At 33.6% G+C, this 16,924-nt stretch overlaps 1 protein-coding gene across 2 annotated transcripts in view; it reads right to left on the bottom strand.

Moving 5' to 3' along the window:
- The window catches only part of USP25 (ubiquitin specific peptidase 25), a 139,122-nt gene that overhangs the window by 36,217 nt on the left and 85,981 nt on the right, over window positions 1-16,924 (bottom strand). For both annotated transcript variants that reach the window (XM_057545039.1, XM_057545040.1), the window contains exons 11-17: window positions 15,389-15,516; window positions 14,946-15,041; window positions 13,277-13,438; window positions 12,428-12,651; window positions 9,368-9,438; window positions 8,056-8,284; window positions 6,418-6,618 (exon numbers count right to left, since the gene is read on the bottom strand). In XM_057545039.1, coding sequence (XP_057401022.1) covers window positions 6,418-6,618; window positions 8,056-8,284; window positions 9,368-9,438; window positions 12,428-12,651; window positions 13,277-13,438; window positions 14,946-15,041; window positions 15,389-15,516 — 1,111 coding nt within the window. The remainder of the gene's footprint in view (window positions 1-6,417; window positions 6,619-8,055; window positions 8,285-9,367; window positions 9,439-12,427; window positions 12,652-13,276; window positions 13,439-14,945; window positions 15,042-15,388; window positions 15,517-16,924) is intronic.

Below are 16,924 nucleotides of genomic sequence, written 5' to 3'. Positions count from 1 at the left end.
AAAGATTTCATTACTTGTGTTTTCCCCCTTTGTCTTTTCTCACTGTAATAGATAAAACATCAGTAGTTGATAGTAGGATGTGAGCTTAATGCAATGAGGGCCAAGAAATCCATCTGGTGTGACACTGGTCTAAGCCAGGGAAACCTGGACAATGTATGTAAATTAAGTCCTTAAGAGAAAAAGTAATTTTATCTGATCGACACAGTCAAATACACCTTAGGTCCCCAGCGTCAAGGTTTCCTTCCACATAGGGATTTGAGTCCAAAAACCTTATGAGATGCTGAATGATTTTGCCTAAATGTCATATGAAACTATTTCCTCTAGAATTTTCCCTGTGTAAATATCTTCCAGGGAACTTATTTGAGTGGTACTGTAATCACAGTAGGTAAACCTATAAGGATTCGAGTTCTGGGAGTTTGGAAACAAAAACCCAAACTTCATTCCCAACATGTTTGTTGAGCATATGCCATTTTCAGTACCGAGGTAGGTATTAACAATGTAAAAAAAAAAAAAAAAAAGACAAAATTTACTCACTTTAAGGAACTCTCAACAAAATCAGATAAATGTATACTCCATTACAATACGAAGTACTGAAGGCAATAACAGACTTATGCACAAGGTCCTACAGAAGCATTGTGGACCTAATACACACACTTGGAATGATGCTGCATGCTAAGAACGGAGGAATGCCAACTGAGCTGAGTCTCGAAGGATTTGTCGAGAAAATTATCTTGATGAGAAAGAAGATGATTCCAGGCAGAAGGAATAGCAAATGCAAAGGCACTGTAAAAGGTAATAATTGCTACAGGGGTAATTAGGGGGATTCATAAAGATTTGGGGATATGAGCAAAGGCTTAAAATGGACAAAATTTCAAGAATAGTGAGGATAAGAGGACATTTTCCAAATGAAGGATACTTCATGAGCAAAGCCTTAATTACAGGAAAATAACCTACAAGCAAGAATAATGGGGAATACCCTGGTTTAGATGAAACATAGAATAGTAGTTTTGGAAGAATTACAAGGGAGTCAGATTATAATACAGGGTCTTCATAAAAAAGAAAAGAGGTTTTAGCTTCATTTTGTCAAACCAGAAGAGTAAAAAACATGTTCACCAGAACAAACAAATAACCAAAGGAGGAAAACAGAAAGCTCTTTCTACTATCCAGAGATAAGCACTATTAATATTTTTAGTATTATATATTCCAGATTTTACCTACCCAAATTTTTTTTAAAAAAGTTATTCTGAATATACTGTTTTTAAACTTAATATAACAATCATTCTTCCTGTCGATACAATTTTTACTGATTATACCGTGTTCTTCTGTATAAAGGGCTCATACAACTAATATTTTACCATACATTTAGGCAATTTCCATTTCTTTGTTAAAAACAGCATTAGGACAAAACATCTGGCTCTTTTATGTTTTTTGCACACACAACAGTTTTTGTTCATCCTGTAACCCTATAGGAGTCTCACGCAACAGTTTTTGTTCATCCTGTATCCCTAGAGAAGTCTCATCCCTGCTGGCCTATATAAATGGTAGGAGCTCAATAAACAGAGACCACACTGTTTCCTTTATGCACTAACTGGAATTTTATGTACTAACTGGTCCCACAGTTATTAAAGTGTTATTGTTCAGGCTTCAGCTTGAAATACAGCTGGTGATTACTTATGTGACATTTGTTATTCTTAATTCCTGGAAGTCTTCCTTGGTTACCTACCTGCAGCTACAAACTCCTAAACACACTCATTTCACCGTGAATGACCAGTTCTCTCTAGAGGTGTAAAATGTCCCTGTACCTGGAGTATCTTTCAAATCATTTATTTAGTTTATGGATGCTTCACTGAGATTTTTGGATGGCTATCCTCCACATAAGATATTTTCCAGCCATGTTCTATGTTGATAATAGAACTTATTCATTCACCTATTTGGCTGTTATATAAAATCCAACATTCTGAGAGTACTCAGAACTTGCTCCTTTAGTCCACCTTCATGTTGAAGTAAGGGGTTGGGAGGACCTTGGGGGTGTTCTGTGCCTGTTTCCTGGTTATGGTCTTTAGCATTTTAAGAGAGTCAACTTGACAAGCAATTGACTTTCTGTTAAAGCATAAGGATCTGCTCTCTAATCAACTATTTAAAAAAAGAACGATAACTCGTATCTTTCAGAAGTATTTCATACCTTAACTTACTAATGAGTCATACTTATTACATGCAAATTTAGAACAATATTTAAAGAGTACTGTGTCAAAGAACAGCAGTCCATTTTTCTTACAGAAATGTATTTAAAATCAATGATTCCCCAAAAGCAGCCTATAAAGAGCCATGCTAAGCTGGCTGCATAGAATCACCACAGAAACAATTTTAAGACTTCAGATTCCTAGGTGGCACCACAAACAGAATTCTCAGCAACGTGGGGAGTAGAGGCTTAGGAACCAAAGTTAAACCTAAAAATTATCCAGGATAGAGCTATATATGCACAACATACGTTTAGCCTTCTTCCCTAACGTATAGTTATTTTGGCTACCCTTTTTTTTTTTACATATACATCTTTATTGGAGTATAACTGCTTTACAATGTTGTGTTAGTTTCTGCTGTACAACAAAGTGAATCAGCTATATGCATACATATATCCCCATATCCCCTCCCTCTTAAGCCTCCCTCGCAATCCCACGCCTCTAGGTGGTCACAAAGCACCAAGCTGATCTCCCTGTGCTATGCAGCAGCTTCCCACTAGCTATCTGTTTTACACTCGCTATCCTTTTAAAATGGCTGCATTCCCATACACTGAGGATCACCCCTAGGAAACTCATTATTGCAATTTCCATAGGGAATGAAATCAAATCAGAAAATATTCAAGGGGCATCAACCATGTGTCATTTATTATGCTAGATTCTGGAGATTTAAATAAGAACATCACCCGGTCCCTGTTTTAAAGGAACTTGAAAATATTGAGGATATTGTTCATTCTACCAGGTCTTACTCTCAGGAACCAACTGTACTTTCCTGGAATATCAGCTTATTTTTGACTTGTAGACCATTTGTACCTCATTTTTTGGTTTCAGTTTCTTTCTTTTTGTTTTAAAAATCTGAGTGTTATATATATTGTAAGGACTTCAAATAGTTTTTGAGTAAGATATGGGTAACACAAGCAAAACAGTAACAGGCAAAGCTCTCTCTCCTTCAGAATAATTTGTTTTATACATACAGCCTAGAGCCATGCTGCTTAACCACAAGTACACCTCAGAATTATCTGACCATCCTTTTAAAAATATATATTCTGGACCCTTCCTCCACTGATTCTGATCCCAGTAAATCTTAGGTGGTATGTCCTGTTTATACTCAGAAAAAGTCCCCCAGGTAATTCTGATGTATCGATATATACCGTGGTAAAGAACTGTTGGCTAAATCTCTAAACATAAGTGTTAAGGTAAGTTTTCTTTTGCAGTAGGCAGGTTAGGGAGGTAGTGTGAGATGGACTAAAGAATATTTTTCTATCATTTATTAGTTAGTTTCAGTAAGACAATGAATCGTGTGGGAGAAGTTATGCCTATGGATTTCTTGGTCACCTGTTAGAGAAGAGGAACAAATACTCATTTAATTAATACTATATAAATCAATATTCTTATTTGGAATATCACCCTTAAGAAATTGGATTTTAATGGTTCTTAGGTTACAGCTTTACTGAAAAGATTTGCAGGGAGAGAAAAAAAAATCACTCTGATGGATTTTATGAACAAGATTTCCTTATATTACTTCCACTAGTCACTCATAATCCTAGTGCACACCTGAGACATTTAAACACAGGTTCTCTTTGACAGTCTGAAAGTATTATACCAAATTAAACAAATTACTTTGAAAACTGTGAGGAGAAACAGGAAAAAGATGGCATAGGCATTAAAGTAAAATTTCTCTACTAATGATAGGATGTAAGTGATTCCAATGAACACTATAATAGATTCTCTTATTCAATTGTGGTATGTTAAATTCCCCTGTAACAGAAGATGGATTTCTTAATATGATATGTAAGATAATACAGTAATAGAAATCAATCTTTTAAACAATAATCTCACCCCCAAATTTATAGATTTAGAACATTCTATTTCTACTAACTCAAAATGCATATTTCTAGCAATTCTATACAGGACACAATGTTTTCTACTGAGGCAGTATTGTCACTGCTTTCTAAAAACCCAGTCTGGAAGATAACTATCATAACAATTACATATGAATTGACCTTTTCCATCTCTTTATTTTTTAGTTATTCTAGCTCCTTTCAGAAATACATCTGTATTTCTCTTCAAGTTTTTTTTTTTTTTAAATACTAAAGAGGGACATGAACATATATGCCCAATACCTACTGCTGAATTTTTTAAAACTTACAAAACAGCATATAAAGTGTATAATAGGAAGTACTGATCAGGATAAAAAGGGTGTGGAGCATACACATGTGGCCTTTTCATAGCGAGGGAATATAAGATGACAAATGTAAATGATGGGGAAAAGCTGGCTAGTCCTGTCAGACAGGAATATTAGTGGGGAATATGTATTAGTCTGATTTAGTAAAAATAAAATGTGTTAAGTCTGTAAATTTAGATAGTCTTGTGAGAAACAGAAAAGATGGAAAAGAGACTGTACAGAATTTAATATTTTGATGTTACAAAATATAACTGAGCCAAGAATAATAGGGTTGGAGCTTAACCAATGACTGGAGCACTCACCTTCATCTGAGCGCTTAGGTGCCACTATCACGCCAATTATGCAGCCCTGTCCTCCCACTAATAAGGTAAGAAGAGCCACGTGCAACTGGAGCACTTAAAAGTTAAGCAAAGAATAACAGAGTAGTTCCATCTTGGGGCAAGTTCTAGGGAGTAATTTGGAAAGGATATGTACAGAAGACAAGGGATGAAATCACAAAGAGATGGAACTGACTCAAAAATGAAAGGAACTATAACATAGTTACTACACTGTGATTTGAACTCAGAAACCTCTTGATATCTACTGAGCTATTTTACTTCCTACTAATATGGACAAAGTTACTATAATGAAACTGCATTGTTATGAAACTATAGAGTTTCACCTGTTCTACACAGTGGCCCTTGATGTACAGGAAGAAAGTACAGTCCTCGTCTGGTAGAGCTCACCAGAGACTACAATGGTGGTATTCAGATATACTGTACTGCATTTCTGTATCAATATGTTGGTATCTTTGTTGGTATAATACCATTATCTTGGTCTTTTAAAAATTCTGAATCAATGTCACTTAAAATCAAGATCAAGGACTCAACTATTCAACTCATATGAGAACAAGTTCCAAGTTTGGAAAGATCTGTGCATGCCTACATCAGTCACCATACCATATTGTGGTATTATAAATCTCTCATTGAAAGAATAATTCCTTCTAAAGTTCAGATGATAATGCTGAAACCTACATAGGTAAAGCTGCATGGGAATCTGTCTATAAAAGATGAAGTTAAACAAACACCTAAAATACTTTCTTAAAAAATAAAAAGAAAACACACAGATCTTACAAAAAAAAGAGTGATTCAAAATGATCCACTCAGAGTTAATTAAAAAAAAAAAAAAAAGAGAGAGAAAGAGACAAATGGGGTTAAGGAAAATATCTGTTTAATTTATCTCTTCTCATTTCCCCAACCACTAAACAGAAATAGCACCTTTCCTACAGTACAAAATGTTATCCTAAAATATTTTGACAACTTAGTGATGAAATTAATCTTAAAAAAAATCATTAGACATTGTATTTTCAGCTTTGCTAGAACATATTTTTGTACAGTGTTCTTGATATTTTATTGATTTCATCACCTAATAATTGTAGAATGTTTAATATTTATATTTTTATACACTTATCTTCTCATTTGTTTTACAGATCTATATAGATTTTTGTTTGGAATATATTAAATATTTAGTTCCTGCTAATTTTGTTTTTAACTTTAAGAATTCTGAAAAAAAATCAAATAAATACCCTACATGAATTAATACTATTTACCAGTAGTGTTATTTTGCTCAAATATGAAATTATTAGAGTTCATTCCTTTGATAGCTTTAGTGAATTGGCTTGGGTTACCTGCGGTTTCACAGTTTTTCTAAGCATCTTGCCAAGAAAAGTCAATCAAAGTAGGCAGAATAGGTAGAGGGAGAGTTAGCAGAATCATCTCATTTAACTTGAAAACAATATATATGTACATACAGTGTTATCTGGCAAAGGGGTAAGCTAAATTGTTGCCTTTTATTATCTCTGAGTGATGGAATTTCAGATGATTTTTACTGGAGTCTTCATATTTTAGGGTAACTAAAGTTTTATGTTGTTTTTGCTTTTTCAATGAGCATATCTTATTTTTATAATAAAATATCAATAAATATGATATTGATAATAAAATGCAATAAAAGCGGACTAACCTGTTGTCACAGAAGACTCTGACTCTCTCAATTTCTGAGATGCTAAAAGTTTTTCCTGCAAAGCTTTCTGGGCAAGCTGTGCATCCCATTCTTCTAGTTCTTTCTCAAATCGCTGGTTGTCTTCCTCAACAAAATCTCTTAAGTCTGGTGGTAGTGTTTCTATTCCAACAAGGGCCTGCCCAGTTTCTTTATTAAACTCCTCTGCAAATCATATTTCAAAAACTATTATAAAATTAAGGATTAAAGAAAAAATGCAAAGCTCAAAATAGAAGGTGTTTCAAATGTATTTAAAGTACAAATTATTACCACTTGGCGAATCAATATTACCTATATATTAAAAGAAGACTCAAACAAATGCTCAGAAAAACAATGATGCAAACATTTGATAATCCATTATAGGTAATGTTCTCAGCTTTTACTTTTAGGCTGAAGAGTAAAAAAATGGAACAAGACATAAGGCCAAAATTGTTTGCTACTTTTCAAACACTGACATAGTTCTACTTTTTCTATTATAAAATACCAGACGTTTGATTATTCATGAAGTAAAACTTACCACAAAATGAGAAGAAATAACTCATAACCTCGAAAGCTCAAAAAAGAACTAAAATTCTTTTTCATCTGAAGCAGTTAAGTATAGCAATATACTTATATGCAATTTGAAAACTAATCAATCACTATAGCAAGATTTCTTTAAACATCACATAAGTAGTACTTAAAAGGGTTACTCAACCTCTACCACACACACACAAAATAAATTTTAGCTTTCAGTCATAAATGAACTGCCTAACTAGTTTTGCTAAATGGTTAAATACAAAAGGAAAGTTTATTTTTATCAGTCTCAACAAACCTTTATTAAGTGCTTTTTATATGCAAAGCCTATATTAGAATATGAGAAATAAAAAGATTAAGACATAGTATGAAATGGTCCCTGGCTTTGAGCAGATCAGAGTGAAGTGGGAAAGACAAGTCAACATACAATTCCAACACATAATAAGTGCCCAATAGAGGTATGCTATGAGAACACAAGGAGGGATACTTTGTGGCAGGTCAAGGAAAACTTGGCAGAGCAGATGACATCTGAATTGAATCTGGAGCGATGAGAAGGAATTAGGCAAAAGAAGAAAGAAATAAGATCATTACTGGCAAAAAATAAAAATAAAAAACATAAGAACATATAGATATAAATGTGTGAAATGATTTGGTGTGAGCCAAAGAAGTTCAAATATCAGTAAAGTACATAAAGTTTGAAATGGACAATGGTTATAAATGAAGCTGGAGAGACAATTAGAGGCCAGAAGATGGAGGCTTTATATGTTAGGTTAAGGAGCTTGAATATGAGTCAATGTGTGACATAGTCATTAAAGGGATTTTAACAAGGAGAAAAAAGTCCGGTTTATATTTTATAATAGTTACTAAATAGTTAACCTTGAATACAAAATATATTCCAGTTTTCAGCCCTGGTCACATTACTTTTCAATTCCAGTTTTCTCACCTACAATAACCCAACAGCATTTCCTAATCATATTCATCACACTCTTTAGTAAACCACACTTAACTAATCACACCAGAGACCAGAGTCACATAAAAGGGTTACTTATTTAAAAATACATACCACCCCTATATATTTCATATTCTTACCTTGCATTAAGAATTGTGGCTTATCATTTATGTACATTAAACAGTATGCACTGGCATTTCTATAACCACCAAAAGAGTCCCTCACTAGCTCTTCCCATGATGATTTTGTTACAGCAATATCATTGTACTTCATCCACCTGTTTTCACGATGATCAAAAATGTATGCCCAGTAGTGCCCGGCATTAGCTTGGCCTTCATGAACTAAAACAGCATGTAAGCGATAAGGAACCTAAATATGAAAAAGAAGAGTTAAATGGTAGTTATGCAGTCTATTACACCACATCCCATGAAACCCACAAACCATCTGACTGGGGGATCCCATAGGAGCATATGTTTTTTAACAAGAGTAAATTGGCTGGGATTAAAGTTTTGAAAAAATTAAACTATGAAATAAAAGAAGGCAGGGGGCAGAGAGGATAAGCAAACTAAAGACATGTAAAACAGACAGGTATGTAAATAAGATGATTTTCAAAACTCTGGAAATATATTTGTCGATCTATTTAAGTTATTTCTTTCGAATAAAGAACTTATGATGAACACTTTTATATATAGCACATGATTTGTTTATATCTTCACAGTTATAAATTGATGGATGAGTTCAGCAAAATGGCTTATATAACAAGCCATTATATGAGCCTCAGAAGTTAAAATGTAACTGAGCCCTTTACCTTCTCCCATAATCTTTTATTTATTTATTTGTTTGTTTGTTTGTTTATTTATTTTTGGCTGCGCGGGGTCTTTGTTGCTGCTCGCGGGCTTTCACTAGTTGCGGTGAGTGGGGGGCTACTCTTCATGGCGGTGCACGGGCTTCTCATTGCGGTTGCTTCTCTTGTTGCAGAGCATGGGCTCTAGGCGCGCGGGCTTCAGTAGTTGTGGCCCACGGGCTCTAGAGTGCAGGCTCAGTAGTTGTGGCGCATGGGCTTAGTTGCTCCGCAGCATGTACGATCTTCCCGGCCCAGGGCTTCAACCCGTGTCCCCTGCATTGGCAGGCGGATTCTTAACCACTGCACCACCAGGGAAGCCCCACTCCCATAATCTTAATATCGTTAAACAACCATATAATTTTCCCATAGAAGTTTTTTAAAATGCTAAGGCCTTTTGGGAATTTTTGATAAATTTTATTATAAAAGAATAAAAAGGTAGGCAATAAATACAGCATGAGAATACAACTGAATGAGGAAAATATTAATATAAAAATCTTAAAGTTCAACAATTTTATAACAAAAAGTATGAGAATTATGATAAATAACATAGATAAATTAAAATATGTAAATAATTTTGATAATGCTTACTAGCTCAAAATTCAACTTACTTGGATCATAGATTTGTCAGAGTACATTAGTTCAATTGTGCGATGGATTCTAGATATGCTTTCCTGCAAATCTAAGGATAGAAGATGCCATTTAATGATTAACATCAAGTATGTTTCTCCTGAGACTTATAAGGTAGGGAATAAAGGTTTTCCTACCAATATGTTAGAGGAATAAGAAAAAGTTTCTAAAACTGTTCTAAAACTTACTATTCAGAATTTGTATAAAATGAAATTTAGTTCTTAATAAAAGATATAGCACAAATGAAAAATGAAAAACAAAACAAATATGGTTTATTTAAAAAATGTGCAGAGCCAATAAAACTGAACTTTGTTCAAATTTATAAAGGAAGTTTCCAATGAAAATTAAAGCTAACCCCCCCTACATATTTCTATGAAACAGGAAAAACTTTATTTTTTTCCTGTAGTTTATTCTTTCATTGCCCTAAATCAAAAACAAAGTTCTTTATCTTGATGAAGTTCCCCCTGTGTTAAAATATGTAAGTTTGGAGCCAGAGGAAATTAGGGCACGTAAGTGGAAAAGGGGAGCTATAACCTATACGAAAACCTTTAGAGTGAAATAAAATAACTTCACCACACATCACACACACACATACATATATGTATATGTATAGAAGTAACTGAATAAAAATCCACTATAATCACCAATGGAAATAAAGTTATGAGACTCCCATTACTCATTATTTCTACTTCCAGTAGAAATCTACCCTACAAAATTATTTAGAGGCAGGGATGTTTCACAGTTATATTGCCTCTAATTGTTTTTTAAAAAGTGGAGACAACCTAAATATTTGTCAATAGGGAAATGGTTAAATTATAGTATAACCACACTATACTATGAAGCTGTTAAAAAGAATCAGGAAAAAAACACCAAAGACTACAAAAGAAAATTAGGAACCTTAGACTAGGTAAAGGCCTTTTACAGCTTGTTAGAAAATCCAGTAACCATAAATGAAAAGACTCCCCAAATTTAAGAAAATCTATTATTATAGAAACAAAACAAAAACCAACATAAAGAAAATCAAATGACAAACTGGAAAAATATTATCTGCAGCAGGCAACAGGTTAATACCCATAACATTAAAGTTTCTATTAAGCAATAAGAGAAGGACAAATAGTTCAATATAAAAAATGGGCAAAGGTCACAAATTTATAGAAAAATAGAATTTCACTCATAATTAATGAAATGCAAATCAAGACACTGAAATACCATTTTCATTTCAACTATCAGACTACCACAAATTAAAAAGTGCCCAGAGCTAGGGAGAACACTGGGAAACAGGTTCTCTCACACAAAATTATTGGGAATGTAAACTGCCTCATTGTTTTGGGAGGGAAATTTTTAAATAGTCAAAATTTTAAGTATATATACTTTGGATCAGAAATGGCATTTTTAATATATTCAACTCAAAAAGTATGTTAATACGTATGCAGAAGGCCAGCTTTGTTGGTAGTTAGTAACAACATAGAAATTGAATAAATTATATCATATTCATATATTGGAATACTATGTAATAGTTTAAAAAATAATGCTAACAGCAAATATCATCAGGGATAAAAGAGAGAAAACAAATATTCCAAGGAAAATCTTTAATACTTGATGCATAATATTATAGGTTCAAAACCTTATGACATGTCTCTCAAGTTCCTCTAACTTAAAATGGCCAGAAGTGGACTCATCATATTCCTACTTCCTCCCCCAAGGTGCGGGCCTGCTCCCCACCAGTTTGCTCATTTCCAAAGTGCATTCCATCTATGTAGTTATACATATCACTATGAGCAACTAAGGGAATCATCCCTGATCCCCCTCTCTCTCTCTCTTCCCTCTTGTCAATGACCCACATCAAAGAATATACCAAATTCATTTCTTTCCTCCCTCAGTGCTACTACCTTGGTGTCAGAAGTTCTTAGCTTTCAGCCTTCTGAATGTAATCTTATGAAAACAAACACAATCTGCCAAGTCCAGTAGAAAATTATCCAACACCTAGCACAGTATTCAGGAAAAACTATGTGCTTAATTAATGTTTATAATGATTTCAAATACAAAATATTTCCTTAGATATGAAAGATACTAAGGAAAATCTTTAGTTACTAATGCTGTTAGTTGCCACCACACCCTATTTACTCCCTATTAAATTAGGACTGCTCTTTATTTCCATATTGTCTATAAAGCATCTAGTTGGGCATTTAAAATCTAACAAGTGATATTGTTTAGTACAAGTCCAACCTTTTGGTATAAAAAAAGTAACTCCTAGATTTTTTTTTCACAGATCAATAAAATTAGGATAAAATTAGGGAGCAATAATAGGTTATTATATTTTGACATGCAAGAAAAATTATGATAAAACTACCATAAAATATTAATATCACTTCATTTTAAGAAAAAGGAGATTTTAACAGCAGTAAAGTAGGAAGGAGATAATTTCAGAATAAAGGAGAGTTCCTTCCAAGCATGGACAGATGGCAACTTAACACTAACACACACACACCCCCCACAGAGCACTGTCCTTACTTTTCTTATTTTACTACATGCCAGTTAAAACTCGTTACAGACTGGCACTGAGCTAATAGATCATATTTGGAAACCTACTAGAGCAGAATGAATATTAAAATTCACATTTCTAATTCTTCAACCTAAAGAAAACATTGTATCACTTGAACTCACTGCACAAACATCAAGGGAGGTACGTAACTGATTAAGTACAAAATCTGATGCTGTATGATGTTTCACCAGTGGAGTACCTGTGAATACCAGTTTGATATAAATTTAGAGCACTAAACCAGAAAATCAGACCATCTGTTAGGTCATTAATTAGCTAAGTAATCCAGGGAAAATCTTTTGGTCTCTCTAAACCTGATATTAAGATCATAAAAAAGGAAGCCAAACTAGTTTATCTTATAGAAAACACTTTGTAGGGGGAAAAAAACCTTTATTAATATTTACATATGAAACCCATAATCCACAGGTGACTTCCCTTCTCAATTCTAACATTAATCATGTCCATCTGAGGTAGAGTAGCTCTGCTATGAGAAGCTTCTTACCTCTGGTGTCATTTTCTATTTCTGTCCTCCAGCGATGTAAACAGCTTTCTAGCACAGAGAGTTCCTCTTCTGTTATGTGCCTTGGTGCTGGATGCATGGGCAAATCTGGAGGTATCCGAGACTGAGTGAATGGTTTGTGTATTACTGATCTCGATGAAATGGCAGCTATTGATACGGGTGATGTGCTTGGCAGTTCTGAAGGAGCTCCCTGCTGGTCTGTTGTGCTGTATTTTTAAAGCACAGAATATTCATTATTAAACTTTTCAAGTTGAAGCTCTGGACAATGATTATGTGCCAAACAAATAGCATTAAATTGGCTTATAATTTCAAAAGGAAAAAGGTTTCTTAAAAAAAACCCCAGAAATACATGGATTAATCTAATAACCTAATGAGATTCTTAATATATGGAACTACATTACTGTAAGGATAAAATTGGGGCTTTATAGTAGAAATGGCTTAATCATATTTATTTATAAAAATCTTACATATACCAGAATTATAAAACCTTCCCTTGCTAATACTTAGCAGCTCACATTACAGAAAATTTTCTAATTTAACAGTAGTATTTTCATGGATGAAAGGTTGATACATATAACATACAACCTAAAGTATAATTCTGAATGGAAAAAAAGTATGATGAAAACTTCAATCCACAACCATAAAATCCATTGAAACAATGAAATAAGAAAGCCCCCAGAAGCATACAACCTTCTAAGTGAATGTCATCTTTTTAGAGTTCACTAAAATAAATCATAACATGCATTTTATAAAACCGTCTTTAAAGGCATCAATTATATTATTACGTAATACAGTAACACAGCTGTCTCTTCTATCAAGAAAACTTTTTACCTTGGTAATGTCTGTGATGGTACAGAACCACTAGATGGGGAACTAGCATCAATATCATCAACAGGAGAAGTGCAAACAGGTTTACTTGAGGCAAATTCCAACGCATACTGCAGAACATCCACCAAGGGGAATCGTTTGGGACCTGAACCATAGCTTAAATACCTGTTAACCATAAAATGTATGAATGCTTTCATTTGTGTATAAAGCACATTTGTTTTTTTTTTTCCCAATAATTGTTATAAAACATAATAAAAACATTTCAATAAATATTCCTCAACAATGAAATTAATTTTGCTTTCAAATGAAGATGGTAAAACTAAATATACACTCAAGAAATAAATTAAATGTTCTCCAAAGGAACGCAAAACCAAAGCTGATTAAGACTGAATGTGTGTATATACTGCTATGAATTTTAGATGCTGCTCTAAGTTGTAACCCAATAGTAAAACGAAAACTGACATTTCCATCTCCTGAGACTTTTATTTTTAGATCTGTTATCTGGTCTCAAGATGGTGACAAATATTATCCTCCCACCGTTTACGTCTGATTATTTTTCAATATGATTACTGATACCTTTTTTTTTTTTTTAATTTTTTTTTTTTAAATTTATTTATTTATTTTTGGCTGTGTTGGGTCTTCGTTTCTGTGCGAGGGCTTTCTCTAGTTGCGGCAAGCGGGGGCCACTCTTCATCGCGGTGCGCGGGCCTCTCACTATCACGGCCTGTCTTGTTGCGGAGCACAGGCTCCAGACCCGCAGGCTCAGTAATTGTGGCTCATGGGCCTAATTGCTCCGCGGCATGTGGGATCTTCCCAGACCAGGGCTCGAACCCGTGTCTCCTGCGTTAGCAGGCAGATTCTCAACCACTGCGCCACCAGGGAAGCCCCTACTGATACCTTTTAAGAATTAAAACTATTGAAAAATAACATTATTTTGTACAAAAAGTTGTAGGCTATTAACTTTCAAATTAATACTAAAACAAGGGAATACAGATTAGATCAGAGGTTGCAAACTGGGATCTTTCAGACCACATTTCAGCCTGTAGACTTTTGTCTGAACTACAGAATATTTCACACTCTAGATTCTGGCTTCTTCTGGAAACAATGCGAAGCTACAGACAACAGGAAGATGATGGTCACGCGTGGCGCCGCCTACTAGTGCCGACAGCAGCCACCCTCTCTCCACAGGGATGTGCTCTCTGACTCCCTTTGCCCACCAGCTTACGCTTGACTTGCTTCCCCCCTTCTTTATAAAGCCTCCATGAGCCTCTCGTAGGCATCTGAGCTTTTATCTTCTGTGTTAAGGAGAAAAACTCAGTTACCGTTCGTTTTAAGGGAAATCTCAAGAGTAATATTTAGTCTCACACAAGAAGAAATCTCAATCATAGATTAGTTTAACTTTACATCTATTTTTAGTACCATGCGTATTACCTCTTGATGGTAGGAATATTTAATTTTAAACAATAAAATCATCTTCTAATGCCAACTATGAATTATTTTAGTCTCTAACGACACTCAAGCCTAAACTATTCAAGCAAAATATCAATCCAGGATGATTATTTACTCCTAGAATCACAAATCATTCAAAGCAAATTTTAAATTAAAGCTCTAGATAGTCACTAAAAATATGACTTCCTATAGTTAGCTCATAATTTCACAAAAGTTTCAATACCTTTCAAGTCTCTGTTGCAATACTGTGAGGTAATCTTTTAGTCTTTTGATCTCTTCCCTCTTAATTCTTGTTATTTCTCTGTTTCTGTGCATGTATCTATCAGGAAAAAGAAATACAGCAATTATTAGTATTTTCAAATATAGAAGTAGACACAATATTAAGTCTAGCCATCACCACAGAAGATCAACTCATCCAAAATTTTATAATAAAACATCATACAGACAATACAAATTAGTATTTTTCCTTATAACATTATTCCCAGTAACTATACTTTTCTAAATAAAAAGAGAACTCCATTTTCCTTGACAAATAGTATTAGATACATTATGCAAAAAGTAAAATTATTTTAAGGAAATTAAGCAAAAATTTTCTCTAAGCACAATAATTCTTCACTGGATACTGAACTGTTTCAAAACTAAGTCATGCTGTATACCAAACCATACCTGTCCAGATATAAAACTTGAGGAAATTCCAATTTGTTGTGAATTTTTTCTGGTCTTCCCAATGCCTGATTAAATTCAAATCTTGACAATTCAAACGTTAACACAGGTGGTAGTTCGGTAAACCAATGCTGAAAGAAAGCAATAACAAAACCCCTTAATATCACTTTTCTGTTTTCTCCATTGCAATTTTAGGCACAGGATGTTGGTTAGCAGTGGCATTTTTATATGCATCATCATAATGCTAACATCACAAATAATTGATTGGGTATGCAATTTAGTTAAAACTGAACTTCCTCCTAAAAGTTTTTCACACCCTTTGAAAATTCCAATGGCGTAACACACAACCAGGAAAGAGAAAAATCTTCTAATGACTCTCCTTCTTCAATGATTAATTCTTTACATTAGAATTTCTAACCCAAAGAGAAAGACACTGAATAAAAGTATGGCTTAGTATCTCAAGTTTTCTGGCTTCTTCAATATTATGTCACAATTACTAGCAGGAATGGCACATATACTTAATACAATCAACCACACTGTCAAAAACCTGTGACAAAGTAACATGTAAGAGGTAGTACACTAAAGAAAAAAAATATTTTATAGCATAAATGATCACAATTCTCATGCTAAAACTAGAAACTGATACTTTCCTGTTTTAAATTTCATGTTCCCACTGGAATTTTGACAAATTTGAGAAAAAGATCTATCATTAGCAAACAGAGTTTATACTGATGATAACTACATTTAATATTTTTAAAAATGGCTAGTGCTTAAAGAATTGAATGTCTCACTGCTATGAGGCAACTCCTCCACACACTTTGGCAACTGTTCAGTTAAGCGTGAAATGCAACAAAACTTCAAAATTATTTCAATAAACAGATTCAAGCTTTACATAAACCTTATTTATTTAAAGAGAAAGAAAAAGGAACAAACTTGTGAATTAACAAATCCAGAAGTATAAAATAATGTAACAAGTATTTCTAAAGTGCTTATTTTAAGCTGTGCAATGTACTTCTGTAAAAAGAAACTGTTGTATACTATATCATGTATGGTATTTTTAAGTGCCACAAAAATGTCACCATATAAATGTCAATAAGCTAAGAGTATGCTAATTTAAATTCAAACGTTCAAGAAAAAGAAAAGCAGAAATGTGGCACATGTGGCAAACTGAATATGATCTTGAAAGTTGCTACTTTTCTGTAAATAAAATCAATAAAAATAAATGGTTATTAAAAACTATTTCTCCCTCCAAAAATGCTAATGATTACCTGAATTGAGATTTCCTGAGTTGGATTTAGTTTACCTTTTACTAAAAGTTGAAGTTTAAGGAATTTGCTTTATGGATATTACCTGAAACTGACTAGAGAAAGTTATGGAAGATCTAATATTAGAAACATCTCTTAAGTTTTAAAATTTCTTGAACAAAGTTTGCTTATTTGCTTTGTTCTCCCACGGCATTGGAAAGAATTTTTTTTAGTTAGCTTTAATCCATACCTAAAATTACTATTAAGAATTAAAATATACCCCACACATATCACA

Source organism: Balaenoptera acutorostrata, chromosome 4, assembly GCF_949987535.1.
Source record: "Balaenoptera acutorostrata chromosome 4, mBalAcu1.1, whole genome shotgun sequence".
NCBI classification, from domain to species: domain Eukaryota; kingdom Metazoa; phylum Chordata; class Mammalia; order Artiodactyla; family Balaenopteridae; genus Balaenoptera; species Balaenoptera acutorostrata.
This window is presented reverse-complemented; position numbering and strand designations above follow the sequence as displayed.